Below are 21,746 nucleotides of genomic sequence, written 5' to 3'. Positions count from 1 at the left end.
CTTGCGACCCGAACAAGTCAGGAAAGTACAAATACCCCCCAAATGACCCCTTTTTTGAAAGTAGACATTCCAAGGTATTTACTAAGATGCATGGTGAGGTTTTTGATGTTGTCATCTTTTTCCCACAATGAAGATTTTTTATTTTTTTTTTCTCACAAAATTTTCAATGTAATAGGTTATTTCTCTCACATGCTATGTGTATACCACAAATGACACCCCAAAATACGTTCTGCTACTCCTTCTGAGTATTACGATACCAAATGTGTGAGACTTTTACATAGCCTGGCCACATACAGAGGCCCAATATTGAAATAGCACCATCAGGCGTTCTAGGAGCATAAATTACACATTTCATTTCTCAACCACCTATTACATTTTTGAAGGCCCTGGAGCACCAGAACAATGGAAATGCCCACAAAGTGACCCCATTTTGGAAAGCTAACACCCCAACGTATAATCTATGAGGCATAATGAGTCGTTTGAATGGTTCATTTTTTTCCAGAAGTTTTGGGAAAATGTGGAAAATAAATGAAAACGCATTTTTTTTTTTACGCAAAGTTGTCCATTTATAAGATATTTCCAACACATAGCATGTACATAGCAAAAATTACACCCCAAAATACGTTCTACTACTCCTCCTGAGTATAACGATACTAAATTTGTGAGACTTTTACACAGCCTGGCCACATACAGAGGCCCAATATTGAAATAGCACCATCAGGCGTTCTAGGAGCATAAATTACACATCTTATTTCTCAACCACCTATTACAGTTTTGAAGGCCCTGGAGCACCAGGACAATGGAAATGCCCACAAAGTGACCCCACGTGGCACTGACGACACGTGGCACTGACAGATGGCACTGGAGGCAGATGGCACTGGAGGCAGATGGGGCTGGCAGATGGGGCTGGCAGATGGGGCTGGCAGATGGGGCTGGGGCTGGCACTGGCAGATGGCACTGGCAGATGGTGCTGGCTATTTGCTCTGGCTAATTGCTCTGGCAAATGGGGCTCGCAGATGGCACTGCGGCTGGCAGGTGGCGCTGGCAGGTGGCACTGGCAGGTGGCACTGGCAGGTGGCACTGGGGCTGACGGCACTGGGGCTGACGGATGGCACTGGCACTGGCGGCACTGACGGCACTGGGGCTGACGGCACTGGGGCTGACGGATGGCACTGGCGCTGGCAGGTGGCACTGGCAGGTGGCACTGGTGCTGGCAGGTGGCACTGGCAGGTGGCACTGGGGCTGACGGCACTGACGGCACTGGGGCTGACGGACGGCACTGGGGCTGACGGACGGCACTGGGGCTGACGGACGGCACTGGCGGCACTGGCACTACTGGCAGATGGCACTGGGCTGACAGATGGCACTGGCACTGACAGATGGCACTGGCACTGACAGATGGCACTGGCACTGACAGATGGCACTGGCACTGGGGCTGACACTGGCACTGGGGCTGACACTGGCACTGGGGCTGACACACAGATCGCTCTCCCTCCTCACACGCTGTCTCTGTGTGAGGAGGGAGAGACACTGCAATGGGAGATGATCTCATATGTTTACATATGAGATCATCTCCCATTGGCAGCTGCGATCGCGCTGTGAACGGCCGCTTTGATTGGCCATTCACGGCGATCTGCATTTGCCCGTCTCCGGGAGACACGGCGAATACAATACTTCCGCGATGCGCGCCCCTGGCGGCGCGCATTGCGGAAGTAAACACCAGGCCGTCCAGGGACGGCCAGGCGAAGGAACCCGCCCGCTCTAAGGCCGTCATTCTGCTATAGGGCGGGTGGGAGGAGGTTAATATGATTAGAAATGTTATTTAATGGCAAAATATATGTATAGTTTATACTATAAAAAAACAAAAAACAAAAAGTTTGCAACCCTACTGGCTCGGTGTTCCCTATGCAGCACTGTGGAATATTTTAGCGCAATATAAATGTATAATAATAATAATAATAATAATGTTTTTGGTGGGACATTAGAGTATGCTAATGTCCTCTGGAGCTGAGATTGATGTGACAGGCTCAGTGTTTTCTGTACAGCACCGTGGAACTCTTTTATAACTTGCTCATCCATGTCTTTATGGATCTTGCTTTGTGTACAGTCATGTTGGAACAGGAAGGGGACATCCCCAAACTGTTCCCAGAAAGATGGGAGCATAAAATTGTCCAAAACGTCTTGGTGTGCTGACACCTTAAGTGTTGTCGTCACTGGAACTAAGGGGTCAAGCCCAACCCCTGAAAAACAACCCCACACCATAATTCCCAACCAACCAAATGATTTGGACCAGTACACAAAGCAAGGTCCATAAAGACATGGATGAGGGAGTTAGGGGTGAAGGAACTGCAAGCCAGGCCTTCTCATCCACACCAGTGTCTAAACTCACAAATGCACTTCTGGAAGGATGGTCAAACATTCCCATAGACACACTCCTAAATCTTGTGGACAGCCTTCCCAGAGGAGTTGGAGCTGTTGTAGCTGCAAGGGGTGGGCCAAATCAATATTGAACCCTATGGACTAAGACTGTAATGCCATTAAAGTTCATATGCATGTAAAGTCAGACATCCCACCCAATACTTTTGGTAATAAACATCTGTAGTCCAATCTGCACCCCCTTGTATATTTATTAAGAGAGTTCCAAACTCATCAAAATAAAAGTTTTGGACCCGTTAAGATTCATCATCTGGTATGACAAGAATAAAGATCAACCACAATCATGTTCATTATGCCTGGTAGACACGATGAGATTATCGGATGTGAAGTAACTGATGCATACAACCTATTATTATTATCAGTTATGTATTACTTTGTCTAGTCCCTATAGATTAGTTAGTCTATCTATACTCTGAGCACATGCTATCGTTAATATCACAATACCATAAAGTTAGCTATGAAACCAAATACACGGTCTAAAATCAATCAAATCTCATTTATTTCCCAAGGAAATAAGAAAGCTTACATAAGGTATCCATAGAAATTAAAAGAGTACATAGCATACAATCAGAATATAATACAAGCAATACTTAGCAGGTCCTCGTGGCTGAGCCTCATGGTGGAGTGAGAGAGACAGCGCTCTTTGATGAATCCTTTTTGATAAACCCACCTCAGCCACACCACATCCCATTGCCCACCCCCCTTTGCCTGTAGACGAATCAGTGTCTCTGGGGCGTCTCCTCCCCCATGCTAAAAATCTGACCGTCCTGCCATAATTGGCCTCTGGGGGGCAGTGTTTGCCCATGAATTGCAACTGCTCCGACTGGGTTCACATCTTGTGATTCGATCTCGGATGCCCTTCCCGCTCATTAGGCCCACCTTTTGTCCTCACAGACAGACTGGAGCCATCATTGTCCTAAATCTATTTGAAGCTTTGTACACACCAGGTGGGCTGAAGAGACTTCCTTTTGCTATGCAGATTCTATTTGGTGCCACATTCCTCTATACCTTTTAAACGTGTGGGACTGCAAGTATCAACACGGATGAGCTTGGTTGTACAAACAGATGTGTAGAACATTAGATATATACCATTAATTCATGTTCAATTCCAACAGGATGAATGATTGTCCGTTTTTTTTTCCCCTTGCTAGTCTCATGTCGAAAATAAAAGAGGTTACTAAGGTTATTAAAATTCTCGTACGACAGAATAAAAATTCGGAAATGATATAATAAATTGTATGGCATTTGTATTATATTTTCAGACGACAACTGTACTGATTAAACTAAAAACTGCACGATCTGGTATTGTACGAGAAAAAACATTTGTGTTTGGTCCTTCTGATAATATCGAAAGTTGTGTACTAATGATCAGAGTGTACATATGATCGCTTTAAAAGCTTTATTTTTCATACAATTTTCTGATCATGTGTACAGGACTTTATATAGTAAATTCCTCATTGACCGGAAATTAGCAATACCTGAATACATTTATCAAAAACATAGTATAATTATACTATTTAGCTAATAATATAGAAAAACGGGGAGGGAAATAGCGATAATAAATAGCCGCATATGTAAACTGCAACTGCCGCTTTATGTAAACTGTAGTTTTCTTGTTAATAATAGCGCACACCCAATACAGTTGGTTAATTTCGTCTAATTGGGTGTGTCTTGTTAGGCAATTAGTAGCTGTTCTCAGTTAATTAACCCTTTTGATGCTAATCTCATTCCTATTACTTCTAATATATCTTTGAAATGTGTTTTTTTTCTTTTTTTACCCAAATCTTTCAATACATTACAAAGAACAGAGAATGTTTATATACCCAATATATTTATATTTTCAGATCTTGATCTTTAACCATTTGCCGACTGCAGATGACCACAGATGTATGTCGGCAGAATGGCACAGGCAGCCAAATGGGCGTACAGGTACGTCCCTTTAAATTTGCCATCTTTCATGGGCGCACGCCGCAGGAGCGTGCCCGCAGTTCCCGGTAACCCGATGTTCTCTGGCGGCCTGCGATTGCAATGTGGAGAGATAGAACGAAGAGATGCCTATATAAACAAGGCATTTCCCCGTTCTGACTTGTGTCATGACAGAGGTCTACTGCTCCCTGTGATCGGGAGGAGTGATCGCTGTAATTTGCTACATAGCCCCTCCCCCCACAGTTAGAATCACTCCCTAAGACACGCTCAATCCCGTCAGCGCCCCCTAGTGGTTAACCCCCTCCCTGCCAGTGTCATTTACACAGTAATAAGTGCATTTTTATAGCACTGATTGCTGTATAAATGACAATGGTCCCAAAATAGTGTCATAAGTGTCCGATGTGTCCACCATAATGTTGCCGTCACAATAAAAAAAAAAAAAAAAAAAAAGAAAAAAAAAAAAAAAAAAAAAAAAAAAAAAAAATAATCGCAGATCACCGCCATTATGAATAATAAAAAAAATAATTTAATAAAAATGCCATGAAACTATGCCCTATTTTGTAGACACTATAACTTTTGCACAAACCAATCAATGTAAGGTTATTGTGATAATTTTTTACCAAAAATATGTAGAAGAATACATATCGGCTTAAACTGAGGGAAAAAAAATTTGTTTTTTATACATTTTTGGGTTATATTTCTAATAGCAAAAATTTAAAAATATTGCGTTGTTTTCAAAATTGTCGCTCTTTTTTGTTTATAGCGCAAAAAATAAAAACCACAGAGGTAATCAAATACCACTAAAAGAAAGGTCTATTTGTGGAAAAAAAGGACATCAATTTTGTTTGGGTACAGCATTGCACGACCAAACAATTCTCAGTTAATGCGACACAGTGCCGATTCGCAAAAGTGCTCTGGTCAGGAAGGGGGTAAAATTTTCCGGGGCTGAAGTGGTTAAAGGTGACCATATGCTGAAATTAATTAGATCTTTAAAAAAATAGATTTAGTGTAAGAGCCTGTTTGATTTCCTATCATCTGAATTCATTTTTCAAGTACGTCTTCCTAGTACCTGTTTTGCCTAAATATCAAGTTGTACAGAGATTGGTCAATCAGATTGTATAGTGCATGACCATCTAAAGTGCAAAATTTGGAATTTAGATGTGCCATGACCCACTTGAATTTTCCAAACAATAGCTTTTGGGCATTATACAAGGCACATGAGAACACACCTTTTTCCAAGACATGCTAGTGTGATCAGGAATCCTCAAACTACGGCTCTCCAGCTGTTGCAGAACTACACGTCCCATGAGGCATTGTAAAATTCTGACATTAACAGACATGACTAGGCATAATGGGAATAGTAGTTTCAGAACTCCTGAAAGAATGTTCCAACATCTTGGCTCCTACTAGAACACATCTCGCAAATCAGTCGTTCAAAGACAGAATTGTTCCGACCACCCTCAAGCAAGGCATAATCAAACCCCTTCTAAAGAAACCCAACCTCGACCCCAAAGACCCTAACTACCACAGACCGGTAACAAGCCTCAACACGATCTCCAAAATTATGGAAAAAGCAGTAGTACAACAGATACCACTCCATCTGGACACACACAAACTCTTGGATCCACTTCAATCAGGCTTCCGCCCAGGCCATGGCACAGAAACGGCACTTCTCAAAATATGGGACGACGCCCTGGAAGCAGCAGATGATGGAGAATCATGTCTCCTGGCACTTCTGGACCTCAGTGCAGTGTTCGAAACAGTGGACCACAATACTCTGCTCATACGCCTCAAAGAAGTAGCAGGAGTCACAGTTTCCGATCTACCATGGTACGCATCCTTCTTAATTAATCGCTCACAGACAGTGAAACTAGGAGCCTTCACCTCTGAAACTCAGGAAAATTTGTATGGAGTCCCTCAAGGATCACCCCTGTCTCCCGTGCTCTTCAACATCTACATCTGCCCTCTCCTCAAAATCATCAGGAAAAGGGACCTATGCTTCCACTCATATGTGGATAACAACTCTACTTTCGCATCACCGGACAAAATGACCAATACCAGGAACTAGAAAAATGCCTCACATTGATAGATGACTGGATAACCACGAGCTCCCTCACAATCAATGGATCCAAAACAGAGCTTCTTCTAAGACCCCTTGGACACCACCCACCATCCTTGGACAGACCACCTCCCCAAGCACCAAAGCCAAAAGTCTCAGAGTCGTCTTCGACTCAGAGATGTCGATGGATGCACAAATAGGATCAGTAGTCAGTGGATCTCGCCATCTTCTCCGCCTGCTACGTAGACGCATCCCCTTCGTTCTGGAAAAAGAGAAAGCAGTAGTAGTTGGAACAATCATCAATTCCCGACTCGACTACGCAAACTCCCTCTACATAGGACTACCCAAATACCAGATTGCATGCCTACAAGTCGTCCAAAACATGGCAGCAAGACTAGTTACAGGGAAAAAAACCCTGGGAATCCATCTCCCCATCCCTACAGACCCTACATTGGCTAACCATAAAGGATCGGACCGCTTTCAAGACCCCCTGCCTCACCCACAAATGCACACAAGGAAACGCTCCTCAATACCTATACGAGAAAATAAAACACCACACACCCAATCGCAGCCTACGATCGACTAACCAAAACCTCCTCCTCATCCCTAAATCCCACTACAAATCAAAGGGAGAACAAAGATTCGCAGTCCAAGGACCACGGCTATGGAACGCTCTATCCACTAACATCCGCATGGAAGAAGACCATCGGCCTTCAGAAAAAAACTCAAGACCCACCTCTTCTAAGAAGCAGGAAAGCACAGGATGGATCAAGCACCTTGAGACGATTCAGTTCGCAGTTGTAGCGCTATACAAGTCATTCATTCAGAACAACTGGAGGGCCGTAGTTTGAAGACCCCTCTGCTAGACTATTATTATGCCTCCAGAATTGGGAGTATGACATCTACCCAACTTCTCTCTGTTGGTGGACACAAGAACTTACATCTATAGATATATAGAGAAATATGGGGATGGTGGTGGGAAGAAATTAGCAACAATAGAAGCAACTTCCTGGAGGGGCGTACGTGATGTCATTCTTGTGTGCTGGCCAAAGCTTCCAGCAACCAGATTTGCACCACGGGACATGCACACACAGCAGTCGCGCATCTAGGTGCAGGCCCATAACTTTATTGGTGAAGAATAGGAAAGCAGATGCAGATTTCCAGGACTGGACTAACAAATGTTTCTAGTGAGAGGCAGCTGGTGTTTTCTGTTAACCACTTCAGGCCCGGAAGAATTGGCTGCTTAATGATCAGGCCATTTTTTGCGATGCGGCACTGCGTCTCTTTAACCAATTGCGTGGTCGTGCGACGCTGTACCCAAACAAAATTGGCCTCTTTTTTCCTACAAGCAGAACTTTTTTTCTGTTTTTTTGCGCTATAGACAAAAAAAAAGCGTCAATTTAAAAAACAAAAAACACAATATTTTGTACTTTTTGCTGTAATAAATAGCCCCAATTTTTTTTTTAAAAAAGCTGATTTTTTCCTCCGTTTAGGCTGATATGTATTCTTCTACATATTTTTGGTAATAAAAATCACAAAAAGTGTATATTGAGTGGTTTGCGCAAAAGTTATAGCATCTACAAAATAGGGTATAGATTTATGGAATTTTATTTTTGATTTTTTTTACTAGAAATGGCGACGATCTGCGATTTTTATCGAGACTACGACATTATGGCAGATACATCAGACAGGTTTGATACATTTTTGGGTCGATTCACAATTATACAGCGATCAGTGCTAAAAAAATGCACCGATTACTACATAAATGTCACTGGCAGGGAAGGGGTTAATATTAGGGAGCGATCAAGGGGTTAACTGTGTTCCCTATGTGCGTGTTCTAACTGCAGGGGATGGGACGGACTATAGGAGATGAGAAATCGTGGTTCCCAGCTCGTAAGGACTCATGATCTCTCTCTCCTCACAGAACTGGGATGTGTGTGTGTTTACACACACATGCCCTTTTTCTGCCTCTCGTGCCCGCGATCGCTCATGGTCGGCGGTCATCATGACCGCCAGTCATGAGCATCGGCACCCCGATATCCCGCTTAAATTGACTAACATATAGCTGCGACGGTTCGTGCCGACCTGCGGCAGTATGACAGAAACTGGTCGACAAGTGGTTAAATAAGGTCTAAATGGACCATCACAGTTGGACTTAGGAATGTGTCTGTCTTTGCAAAGTTAAACTAAATGAAATCCTTTCTTATTTTTGGTTGGGGAGGGCAGAGAGATTTGAATTCTTGTCAGTTTTTGGGGATGTCTGCACCACTGATAGGGTGAAAACACACAAGGAGATATGCCTTTAAAAATGCTAAATTGTTTAAAAGCTAATACATTGGGGGGGGGGGGGGGGTGCTTACTCCTGTAAAGTGGTATATATGTAGCATGTATCCAAAATGCTGCTTCAAAGATATACAGCTTTAAGAAAACTTACAAATCTACATTGCAGCTGCAAGATCTGAACCCCAAAAAAGAAAAAATAGCATGCCCCCCCCCCAATACATACCAGGCCATTTGGGTCTGTTAAGGCTTTAAAATTAGAACCCCCAATGGGAAAAATACCACCTCAAACTAAAAAAAAGATTGTGCCCCTCCCAAACACTAACAAACCCCTAGCCAAACACACAGCAAGCCAGCCCTAGAAAGGAGGGTGCATGCTTGGGGACAGGGGGGGGCTCGACACCCCAAAAGTCAACCACCTTGTTACCATATTCAGGGGGACAAGGGCCTCTTCCACACAACCCTAGGCTGGGATTAGGGGTGTGCAGACAGAGGGCTTTAAGGAATGTGGAAAGCCACTTTAAACTAGTGGGTACAAGGTGCTTTGTGGTTGGTATTGGGCTGAGCCCAACATGCCTCAAAGGCAGCCAGCTATGTTGAGTGCATGCGGCCTTATATGGTTCAGGAGGGGGTTGGGTGCTTGCTCTTCTTGCCCCTTTCCTAGCTGGCCCTGTTGCATGCTCTAGAAAAGGGATCTTGCTTGGATTTTGAAGGCAGCCCATAGCAAAAGTCAACCACCTTGTTACCATATTCAGGGGGACAAGGGCCTCTTCCACACAACCCTAGGCTGGGATTAGGGGTGTGCAGACAGAGGGCTTTAAGGAATGTGGAAAGCCACTTTAAACTAGTGGGTACAAGGTGCTTTGTGGTTGGTATTGGGCTGAGCCCAACATGCCTCAAAGGCAGCCAGCTATGTTGAGTGCATGCGGCCTTATATGGTTCAGGAGGGGGTTGGGTGCTTGCTCTTCTTGCCCCTTTCCTAGCTGGCCCTGTTGCATGCTCTAGAAAAGGGATCTTGCTTGGATTTTGAAGGCAGCCCATAGCCTTTTGAGAATGGAGTGGAGTGTGGAGTTCCCCTTTAAAAGCAAAAGCTAGCTCAAGGAAATCAAAGGGATTAGAGGGGGAGACGAGAGCATTGGAGAATGAAGTGAAGTGTGGCGTTCCCCATTTAAAACAAAAGTTAGCTCAAGGAAAGCAAAGGCATTAGAGAGGGGAAACGAGCATTGGAGAATGGAGTGGAGCTTGGAGTTCCCCTTTAAAAGCAAAAGGTAGCCCACGGAAAGCAAAGGGAATAGAGGGGGGGGGGAAGACAAGAGCATTGGCGAATGGAGTGGCTTGTGGAGTTCCCCTTTAAAAGCAAAAACTAGCCAAAATAAATCATATGCATTAGAGGGGGGAGCTCATGCCCTTTTAGGCCTTAAAAAAGGAGCTAGGAGGAGCGAGAGTCTTTTTACATAATTTTAACAAGGAACATGTCCCATGTTGGTAACGTGACATGCTCATATGACCGGTGTGCAAATCTCCTAAAAAAAAAAAAATACATAAAGGTGAACCAGCTTAAAAAATAAAAATTGTCATGAGTTACGTATTTCCACAAAGACTAGAGGTGCGTCCTTTTAACATATGCAACTGCATGTACGTTGCTTAACATCTACTAAGATTTTGGGCACTTAATGTAAAAACACATGTGAATGGGTGCAAGTGCCGCTTGTGCATATGCAATGCTTACATGGATCTCACGCAGTTATAGACATACCTGCAGGTTCAGCAGGTTATCTCGGAAAAAGTTACTTTCTCATTCTATTTTGGGCATGTCTGTTACTTGGGCAGTTGTTATTAAACTTCCTCACATCACCCCATAATATTGTCATCTCCATCTTCTGCTAATATTGAATTGGAGATGCCGTGCACCATGTCCATATAGGTGTACAGATTGCATTCTCTTGTGAGCTGAGACCACTATAATAAATGGTGCGTTCGAGCTCTGCTACCGGCACACAATGTCGTAAATATGGAACTGTGCGTTGCGTCTCGCCGTGCGCCTCTGACAGCGCATGGCTTTAATAGATCAATCCCACAGTATAACAGTGTTTCTGGTAACTTCATAATGCCACCTGCCACCTTCACCTGTAAAAAGAAAATTAAAACAAACAGGCCATTTAACCTCTGGAAGATTTTATTCCCTTTATGACCAGGGCACTTTTTGATATTCAGCACTGTGCTACTTTACCTAGCAATTGTGTGGTCATGCAACACTGTATGCAAATAAAATGTATGTAATTTTTTCACACAAATACAGTATTTTGCACACAAATAGTATTTGATCAAGACTGGGTTCTTTATTTTTTGCTATATAAATGAAAAAATACCAAAAAAATGAAAATAAAACACACGTTTTTCTTTGTTATAAAATTTTGCAAACAATTAACTTCATAAATGTAGGCCAAAATTCATTCCGCTACATTTCTTTGGTAAAAAATTTGCCAAATTACCCAAATCAATGCACAGTATATTAGTTAGCTTGTGTGAAAGTCTGCAACTATGGTATATATATATATATATATATATATATATATATATATATATATATATATATATATATATATATATATATATATATATATATATATATATATATGAAAATTAATCAGTCCTGATGTATTGCCTTTTTCATTTCTTGAGGCCCTAAAATGTCAGGATAGTAAAAATACCTTCAAAATCATCCCGTTTTGGAAAGTAGAAAATACAAGAGGCATGGCGAGTTTTTGGAAGTTGTCTTTTTTTTGTAAAATTGAGAAAATGAAATAGCATTTGTTTGTTTTTCACTTTTTTTTTTTTTACATACTGTCATTAGTGCAGTACAGTGTCATCATATGACTGGTGTGGCGGTGATCAGGGATATTGACTGGTGATAGTACAAAAATAAATAAATACATTTTTAATTATTTTATTTTTTTTAAAGATTTTTTGTTTACATACTCTCAGAGAAGTTCAGTGTCACCATAGTACTATTCTGGGGGTTGATCAGGGATTTTTATTTTACAACACTATTACTGCTTATAAAACAGTAATGCACATTGTTATAGCAGTAGTTTTAACTGTCATGAATGGCTTTCATTCACGACAGCTTGCTTACTATTGTGATCTTTGATTAGCTGGCTACAGATAATCACATCGTACTGGATCTCAATAGTAAGAACATTCATGACTGTTTTATTTACATTGTAATCATGTAGTTGCTATGACCAGACATAGTGATCATCTACCACTTTCTGCATGATAGGCACACTGTACCTCATTGTCCTTACATATCTCCAAGGCCTGTTTAGAGAGCAAATCCTTGATAAACTGAGTAAACAAAGCAGAAGAAATCATTCTGCAGTTTTCTGATAGTATTGAAATAACTGATAATGACTGCACCCATTCAGTTCAACCCGTGTGAGTGTATTTATGTCAAAACCTTTTCCCATATTCCTGCATATTGTTTTGTTAAGATGCCCATCCAAGAGTTTTTTGAAATTATTGACACTTCTTGCCAGACACCACTAATTGTGGAAAGGAGTTCCATATTCTTACTGGTCTGACAATAAAGAACCCCCTAATAACTGCTTCTCCTCACACCTCACTGAGTGAGTGGCCACATAGTTACATAGTTACATAGTAGGTGAGGTTGAAAAAAGACACAAGTCCATCAAGTCCAACCGATGTGTGTGATTATACAGTATGTCAGTATTAGATCGTATATCCCTGTATGTTGTTGTCGATCAGGTGCTTACTGTATCTAATAGTTTTTTGAAACTATCGATGCCCCCCGCTGAGACCACCGCCTGTGGAAGGAAATTCCACATCCTTGCCGCTTTTACAGTAAAGAACCTTCTATGTAGTTTAAGGTTAAACCTCTTTTCTTCTAATATTAATGAATGGCCACATGTCTTGTTAAACTCCCTTCTGCAAAAAAAAAGTTTTATCCCTATTGTGGGGTCACCAGTACGATATTTGTAAAATATCCTCTCTAAAGCGTCACTTTTCCACAGAGAATAAGTTCAGTGCTCACAACCTTTCCTCATAACTAATATCCTCAAGACCCTTTATTAGCTTTGTTACCCTTCTTTGTACTCGCTCCATTTCCAGTACATCCTTCCTGAGGACTGGTGCCCAGAACTGGACAGAATACTCCAGGTACGGCCAGACCAGAGTCTTGTAGAGCAGGAGAATTATAGTTTTATCTCTGGAGTTAATCCCCTTTTTAATGCATACCAATAATTTGTTTGCTTTGTTAGTAGCAGCTTGGCATTGCATGCCATTGCTGAGCCTATCATCTACTAAGACTCCTATCATCTACTAAGATGTTCTAACAAAGTCGAAATTCTCCTTGTGTATCAGCAACTCCAGTTTTTTTCATTCCATCATTCAGGCACATATTATTTCCTGTTTAGTTGTTCTGTGGCTGCATTTGGATTCTACCAACCGGGCCCATGATGGGTTTAGGTATTTTAGTTAAACTACCGCTATTGCCCCCAGTAACACCCTCTGACCATTGTTCACTGATCCCTCCTTCCACCACCTAGTTTGAAAGTTCCTCCAATATTTTCACCATCTTCTCTCTCAACAGAGCTGCACCCTCCCCATTTAGGTTCTTTCTGTCCCTGCTATAGTGCAAGTAACTGACCAAAGAAAAATCAGCTCAGGTCTCCATGAACGCAAACCCCTGCTTTCTGTACCAGTTCCTCAGCCATTTATGTTCTCTAATCTCCTGCTGCCTCTCTGGTTCTGTTTGAGGTACATGCAGTGCTTCAGGGGATACTTCCTTGAAGAATCTTTTTTTTTTATTGTAGCCACTAAGTCCCTGAAATATTTTTTTAGGATGCTCCCTATTCCCCCAACTTTGTCTTTAGTACCAAAATGGACCATGACAGCTGCGTCCTCCCAGGGCCGGGACAAGGGGTGGGCAGGAGGGGCGGCTGCCCCTGGCGCAATGGTTTATTGCAGGGGTAAGGGGCACCCTGACCCTAACCCTAAGGGAAAGGGGGGTGCAGTTTGGCATCTTTGCCCTGGGCGCTGGATGACCTTGTCCCGGCACTGTGTCCTCCCTAGCCACTAGCCCCATCCAGCAATCTGTCCATCTGATCTGAGATGTGCCAAACCCATGCACCCAGTAAACAACATAATATTTGGCGATCACTGTCTTTGTCACAGATTTCCCTATCTGTCCTTCTAATAACTGAGCCCCCTACCACCAGTATCTGTATTTCCTTTACTTTAAACTTGCCCCCATCCTCATTGGAGGAGTTTTTTTACTCTGTTCCAGCAATCCTACTTGACAGATATCCCCAACATCACGCAACCGGGCATATCTATTGGCTGGGATGTGTCAGCTCAGGACTAGTATCCATAACGCTTTTCCCTCTACTCCATCTGTCAGCAAACTACTATGTTCTGTTGCCTGCACCTCCACATATCAACCCTCCACTGTACTGGCCCCTGCCAGCACCTGACAGGAACAGTCCAAACTCTTTTTCAGGTTGATGATGCTTCAAAGCATTGGCAGCAGCTTCTTTAGATTAAGGATTTGGTTTTCCCAGGAAACAATTTGCTCACATTTTGCATAGCAGTATTCGCCCTAGCAAGGTTGTTCAAGAACATACACGACTCATAATATTCACGAGTCACAATACCATTCCCATTGGAACATTCCACGAAGATTAGAAATTATATTTTACCCAATTTATTATTAATCTTCCTTCCTGGCTTTATTTCATTCTGAGCACTAGTTGTTCCCAAGCTGTTTGGGAATCCCAATCACTGATTATATGGCCCTCTATGTCCTACCCTCCTGTCCCTATTCGTCTGGAACCTCTCAAGACAAATGTTTTCAGCATGCTCGGGTCCTGTTCTTCACTGTCACATTCTATGAGTAGGGATGAGCCGAACACCCCCGCGGTTCGGTTCGCACCAGAACTTTCGAACGGACCCCAAATTCGTACAAACTTTAGAACCCCATTGAAGTCTATGGGTCTTGAACGTTCAAAATTAAAAGTGCTAATTTTAACGGCTAATATGCAAGATGCTGTCCTAAAAAGGGTTTGGGGACCTGGCTCCTGCCCCAGGGGACATGGGTCAATGCCTAAAGGATGCAATGCTAGAGGATTTTCGGTGGGAAAGGTGTCCAAGTCTGACCTTGCCCCTAGGTATTCCTGCTAAAAAAAGGAAATGCATGTGGCCCCCAGGCCCTATATACTCAGAACAGCAGTATACAGGCGGTGCAAACAAGACAGGGACTGTGTAGGTTTGTTGTGTTAAGTTGAATCTGTTTGTAATTTTCAACTGGTACATTTTTAAAGTGTAGCTCCAGTCAAAAAAACAATTTTTAAGCTTTTTGGAAAACATAGGGAAGGGTTATCACCCATGTATAATTTGTTTTGCCGTCCGTCTTTTTTCATCTCACTTGCTGTTGTCTCCTTCCGTTTGCAAGTAGGAGACGTTTGTAAGTTGGATGTTTGAAAGTAGGGGCCTGCCCTATATGCTCTGCAGAAATGGCGGAACAAGGTGTTGGTTTTGCCACAACATTGTAAGCCCTCAAAGTGACTCTTGGTGGGCGCTGGAGCGCCCTGCTGTGAACGATTATATCAAGAATTGTAATTACATGCCATTGTTGAACAGTGGTAGAAAAATTTACCTTTGGTGGTTGTGGTGCTGGTGCCACAACACTATAAGTCCTCACAGTTACTCTGGGTGGGCACAGGAACGGGCCCTCCTGTGAAATATTATATCAAGAATTGTAATTACATGTCCCTGTTTAACAGGGGCAGATAAATTGGGCCTTAGGCACTGGTGCCACGACACTGCAACCTCTCCCATATACTCTAGTTTTATTGCAGGAATTAGCCCTGCTGCAAAGCATTGCATCAAAAATTGTAATTAAACGCCCCTGTTAAACAGGGGCAGAAAAATTGGGCTGATGGCATCACCCAGAACCAGAAATGTTCTTCCAACATATCAGCGGAGGAGGAAGAGGATAGACAATCAACATAACAGGACAGTCACTCAGCATCTGCATAGGCAGTCTTGAAGGGATGTGATATTTCAAAAAAAATTATTCGGTTACATCAGCTTCAGGTGCTTGGTAGCTGCGGGTTATCCAAGACTGATTCATCTTGATGAAGGTCAGTCGATCAACTGATTCGGTGGACAGGTGCACCCTGTGATCGGTAACAAAGCCACCAGCAGCACTGAAGGTGCGTTCCGAAAGAACGCTGGATGCAGGACAGGCCAGTAGCTCAATTGCATACTGTGCAAGCTCTGGCCAGTGATCCATCCTCAAGACCCAGTAAGCCAGAGGATTTTCGGTGGGAAAGGTGTCCAAGTCTGACCTTGCCCCTAGGTATTCCTGCACCATGTAAATCAGACGCTGGCGATGGTTGCTGGAACCGATCATACCTTGGGGCTGCGGACTAAAAAATTGTCTGAAAGCATCAGTCAGACGGCCACCTTCTCCACCGCTCCTTCTGACCGATGCCTCAGCAACACGTTGTCCAGGACCAGGAGTTTGTAACCTCCCAGTCTCTGGGAACGCGTTGCACAGACCTTTCTGCAAGGCCTCCCGGAGATGTCTCATCCTCTGCTCCCTCTGCGATGGCAAGATAAGGTCGGCAACCTTACCCTTGTACCGTAGATCAAGGAGAGGGACCATTACTGGCTGGCCACTCTCCGAAGAATACGAGGATCCTTCTGCAGGCTTTGCAGGATCAGGGAGGCCATGCAGCGTAGGTTAGCTGAGGCATTCGGTCCGGAGTCCTCTGGGTCACTAAGGACAACAAGATCCGCAGCTACCTCCTCCCAGCCACGTACAAGTCCATGGGTTTCTTGGGACTGTAAATTATCCCTACAAGACTGCTGCTGCTGCTGATGCTGAGTGCCAGCCTCCACCTCCATGCTGACACAATCATCCTCCTCCTCCTCTTCCTCCTCCTCATCCTCTTCCTGTGTGATGGGTGGCACAGCAGGAACACTGTCTGGATAAAGGGGGCCTTGAGAGGTAAGGAAGTCCTCCTCTTCCTGCCTCTGTTCTGCCTCAAGTGCCCTGTCCATTATTCCACGCAGCGTATGCTCCAACAGGTGGACAAGAGGTAAAGTGTCACTGATGCATGCACTGTCACTGCTCACCATCCTCGTGGCCTCCTCAAACGGTGACAGGACAGTGCATGCATCCCTGATCATGCCCCACTGGCGTGGTGAGAAAAAACTGAGCTCCCCTGACCCTGTCCTGGTGCCGTAGTCGCACAGGTACTCATTGATGGCCCTCTGCTGCGTGTGCAGCCGCTGCAGCATGGCCAACGTTGAGTTCCAACTGGTGGGCATGTCACATATAAGGCGGTTCTTGGGCAGGTTCAACTCCTTTTGGAGCTCAGCCAGCCGAGCACAGGCATTAAATGATCGGCGGAAATGCACACAGACTTTCCTGGCCTGCTTCAGGACATCCTGTAAGCCTGGGTACCTGCCCAAGAACCGCTGCACCACCAGGTTAAGGACGTGAGCTACACAGGGCACATGGGTCAGTTGTCCCTGTCGGAGGGCGGAGAGGAGGTTGGTGCCATTGTCGCAAACCACCATTCCTGGCTTAAGCTGGTGTGGCGTCAACCACCTCTCGGCCTGCCCCTGCAGAGCTGACAAAACATCCGCCCCAGTGTGGCTCCTGTCCCCCAAACAAACCAGCACAAGCACTGCATGACATCGTTTTGCCTGCGTACTTGCGTAGCCCCTGGAACGCCTACGGAGCACCGCTGGTTCTGAGGACAGAGCACTGGAAGAGGCCATGGAGGAAGAAGAAGAGGAGGGGGTGGAGGAGAGAGGTGTGTCACAACCAATAGTAGCATATTGGAGGCGTGGTGGCGGAACAACCTCCAACACTACTGCACCTTGTCCTGCATCCTTCCCAGCTGCCAGAAGAGTGACCCAATGGGCCGTGAAAGACAGGTAACGTCCCTGTCCATGCCTGCTGGACCATGAGTCAGCGGTAATATGCACCTTACCGCTGACCGCCCTGTCCAGCGAGGCAAGGACATTGCCTTCCATATGCCGGTAGAGAGCCGGAATCGCCTTCCGTGAGAAAAAGTGGCGTTTGGGGACCTGCCACTGAGGAACCGCACATTGTACAAACTCACGGAAGGGGGCCGAGTCTACCAACTGAAAAGGCAGCAGTTGAAGTGCTAGCAATTTAGCCAAGCTAGCATTCAACCGTTGGGCATGTGGATGGCTGGGAGTGAACTTCTTTCGCCGGTCCAGCAGCTGGGGCAGGGACATTTGCCTGCTATAATCGGACGTGGGTGTACCGCTAGCAGAGTTCCCAGAAACACTTGGCTGTGACACACCTAATTCTACACCTTCATTCCTCTCAGAGCAGGTTTCAGAGAGGACTGAAGGTCTAGTGGGGTTGGAGATGCCAGCTGATGAGGAGCAAGGAGAGGTCCGCTTTGTTCTTTGGTGTGGGTCTTTGAGGTACGCTTGCCAACGAGCTGCATGGCAGGTCAACATATGTCTGGTCAAGCATGTGGTGCCCAAGCGGCTGATGTTTTGGCCACGTGAGATACGCCTGAGACATATGTTGCAAATAGCAGTGGTGCGATCTGATGCACTCGTCTCAAAAAAGGCCCACACCAAAGAACTTTTAGAATAACGCGCAGAGGCAGCGCTCTGCACAGGCGGAGCTCTGCGGTGTGATTCAGTCGGTGTGCTGCCCCTAAGCTGGCCCCCGGAGGGCATCCTGCCTCGTTGGACATGTGCCTCCTCCTCCTCCTCCTCCTCTCTCCTTCCAGGCACCCACGTGGAGTCAGTGCCCTCATCATCCCCTCCCTCTTCATCGCTGTAGCAAACCTGGCAGTATGCTGCAGCTTGTGGAACATGACTGCCAGATTCCTGTCCTTCTTAAGCATCCCCTCTCTCTGCGCTCACGCTACTGCCTTCCTCTAGCTGAGTGTCATCATCAGAGCCCACAAAACACTGGGCATCCTCCTTGAGCATGTACCCAACACTGTGCTCAAAGAGTTCAGGAGACTCCTCAGGAGGACGTGGTGGGTCTAGGGAAGGAGTCACTGATGATGACATTGAGACGAGGGAAGACGATGCGTTGGCAGCTGCTTTGCTAGTACCCTGAGACTGGGTGAGAGAGGATGAGGAGGATGAAGAGGGCTTGGTCATCCACTCTACCAAGTCGTTGGCATGTTGCGGTTCAACATGTCCAGCTGCCGAAAAGAAGGACAAGTGTGTCCCATGGCCACGTGCTGATGACAATGCACCACGTCCACGACCAGCACTGTTGTCTCTAGACACAGAGCCTGCTTGCCCTCTTTTATCAGCTCGCGCCTGTCTGCCTCTCCTTGCTGGCCTTCCAGACATGGTAATGGCCTGAAGGGAGTTGGGTAAAAAAGCAGTTGGGTAGTGTATATTGTGCTAGAGGCACACAACACCCACTAACTCCTGCAGATGCCTTTATTATAGAACACCAGAGATAAAGGGGTATATACAGATGTATACTGTGCTGTGCTGGAGGCACACACAACTTCCAATAACTCCTGCAGATGGCAAGTGGTCTCAAATAGAGAAGAGCTATGTAGGTGGATATAGCGGTATGTACTGGGTACAGAGCACGCAGACAGCACGCACAAGCTCCTAACACTACTGACTGCAAGCTCTATTATAAAAGATAGATCACTATATAGGTGAGGTGAATATAGCGGTGTATACTGCGGTCAGGGCACGCAGACAACAACCACTACACAACAGCAAGATCGAAAATCGTCCGAAAACGATCGGTGTGTACTGTGTTGAAGGTACACAGAACACCCACTAACTCCTGCAGATGCCTTTATTATAGAACACCAGAGATAAAGGGGTATATACAGATATATACTGTGCTGTGCTGGAGGCACACACAACTTCCAATAACTCCTGCAGATGGCAAGTGGGCTCAAATAGAGAACAGCTATGTAGGTGGATATAGCGGTATGTACTGGGTACAGAGCACGCAGACAGCACGCACTAGCTCCTAACACTACTGACTGCAAGCTCTATTATAAAAGATAGATCACTAGCTATATAGGTGAGGTGAATATAGCGGTGTATACTGCGGTCAGGGCACGCAGACAATAACCACTACACAACAGCAAGATCGAAAATCGGCCGAAAACGATCGGTGTGTACTGTGTTGAAGGTACACAGAACACCCACTGCTTCAGACGCCAACACACTACACAAGGCCGCCGCGCTGGCGGCCTTATATAGTGTGGGGCGTGCACTACACAGCCTGAGCTATGATTGGCCACAGGCATCATGCCTGTGGCCAATCATGGCTCTTCTCGCTGCTGGCGCTGCGATTGGCCAAGCATGCGGGGTCACAGTGCATGCTTGGCCAATCATGAGCCAGCAATGCACTGCGCCATCGCAGTGCATTGTGGGCCGTGAGCGCCACACGAATTTGGCGCGAACGGACCAAAATGTTCGGACTTCGCCGAACGGACGAACAGCCAATGTTCGAGTCGAACGTATGTTCGACTCGAACACGAAGCTCATCCCTAAATGGGACAAAAGAGTCCCATTCAAGGTGCCACCCCCTTCAGAATGTATAAATTGTACTATGAGGCTCTCAGCCATTTCAGACCAATTATTTTGAATATATCACCATGTACTGTATTGTTCTCCCTGCTTGTGGATAGCTACATGTCTAAATAATAAATACATCTTTAAAGCGGTAGTAAACCTGCGCAAAGCAAAAGGCATAATGAGCTAGTATGCACCGCTTTTACCATCTGAGACCCTGGTCTCTATATGCTGTTCACCTTACAGCAGTAAGGTAAGGGGCCACCCTAACTGCTAGGTGCGGGACACTGAAGAGACACCAGAGTGTGCACAGTTTGCGTTGTATTGCACTTGTTACTACGAGAAGCACCTTATGGATTTTTTGTCACTTTTAATCTATTCCGCAGTTTGAGAGACTTATTTACTTTTGCACTGAGTGATTCACTATTATTAAGTTTTGTTCTAATATTTTATATACACTCTGTGAGATATTTTATCTACTCGTATTTATCACTATCACTGTGTGGTTCTATGCGATTTTGCTTTGGCTGATGCGAGTTTATATTTTATATTTTTTATATACACCCTGTGAGATATTTTATTTATCTGTATTTATCACCATCACCGTGTGATTTTATGCGATTTTGTTTTGGTTCGATGTGATTTTATATTTTTTGCACATATATATATGTATATATTTTTTATTGGAACGTTTGCTTGCACTAGTCACTTTAATCACTGATCACGATTGGTCACGGTAATTAGAATCTATTCACAGACATTTTATGTACATCTATTTATTGGTTAGCACTTTATGGATTAATTAATTAATTTTATTGGTTTAAGGGAGCGCAGCACCATCTATTTGATTTTACGTAATAAATACATCTTTGTTGAATTTGGCTTCAGCAGTCAACATTTTTTTGAAATCCCTTGAGTTCTGGGGTTTCCCTGTCACTTCCAATTACTCGCGGTCCTCAGTACTCAAAGTCCTCAGTACTCACAATGTTTCTAGTTACTCACAGCCCTCGGTACTCACAATGCTCCCGGTTACTCAGTCTTCGGTACTCACAATGCTCCCAGTTACTCAGTCCTCAATACTCACAATGCTCCCAGTTAATCAGTCCTCAGTACTCCCAATATTCCTAGTTACTTACATTCCTCAGTACTCACAATGCTCCAAGTTAGTCACATCCCTCAGTCCCAGCTCCCACATTCCTCTCATACAGCCTCAGCTCTCACTCCTGCCACTCCTAATTCAAAGCACCGCCAATTACCACTGGGTCCACTGCTTAGCTCAGTTTCCGTTGCCCAGCCTCACACAGCTTCCTCTCACCTCTCAGTGTGTCCTGAAGGGTTCTCCTGTGGCCGGCACGCTCTCAGAGATCCTGTGCTCAGCCTAATCACAGGTCTAGCATCAGCCCACACAGCCCACTCACAGATCCAAGGTATAAGATCTTTTAACTTTACATAA

The 21,746-nt window shown here is 44.7% G+C and overlaps 1 protein-coding gene across 2 annotated transcripts in view; it reads right to left on the bottom strand.

Annotated features, from left to right (window-relative positions):
* The window catches only part of LOC143988992 (cytochrome P450 2G1-like), a 93,118-nt gene extending 71,372 nt beyond the window's left edge, over positions 1-21,746 (bottom strand). The window contains exon 1 of one of the 2 annotated variants that reach the window (XM_077488975.1): positions 21,609-21,746. Coding sequence is in view for 1 of the 2 variants with exons in the window: in XM_077488974.1 (XP_077345100.1) it covers positions 3,027-3,054 (28 nt within the window). In the remaining variant the exon portion in view is untranslated. Of the gene's footprint in view, positions 1-3,026; positions 3,070-21,608 lie in introns of those variants that run through there. The other variant, XM_077488974.1, reaches the window with a different exon arrangement.

The sequence above is a fragment of the Lithobates pipiens genome, unplaced genomic scaffold (genome assembly GCF_037356315.1).
Source record: "Lithobates pipiens isolate NorthernLeopardFrog02 unplaced genomic scaffold, aLitPip1_a1.2 Scaffold_18, whole genome shotgun sequence".
NCBI classification, from domain to species: Eukaryota; Metazoa; Chordata; class Amphibia; order Anura; family Ranidae; genus Lithobates; species Lithobates pipiens.
Note: the sequence above shows the minus strand (reverse complement) of the source record. Positions and strands in the feature narration are given on the sequence as shown.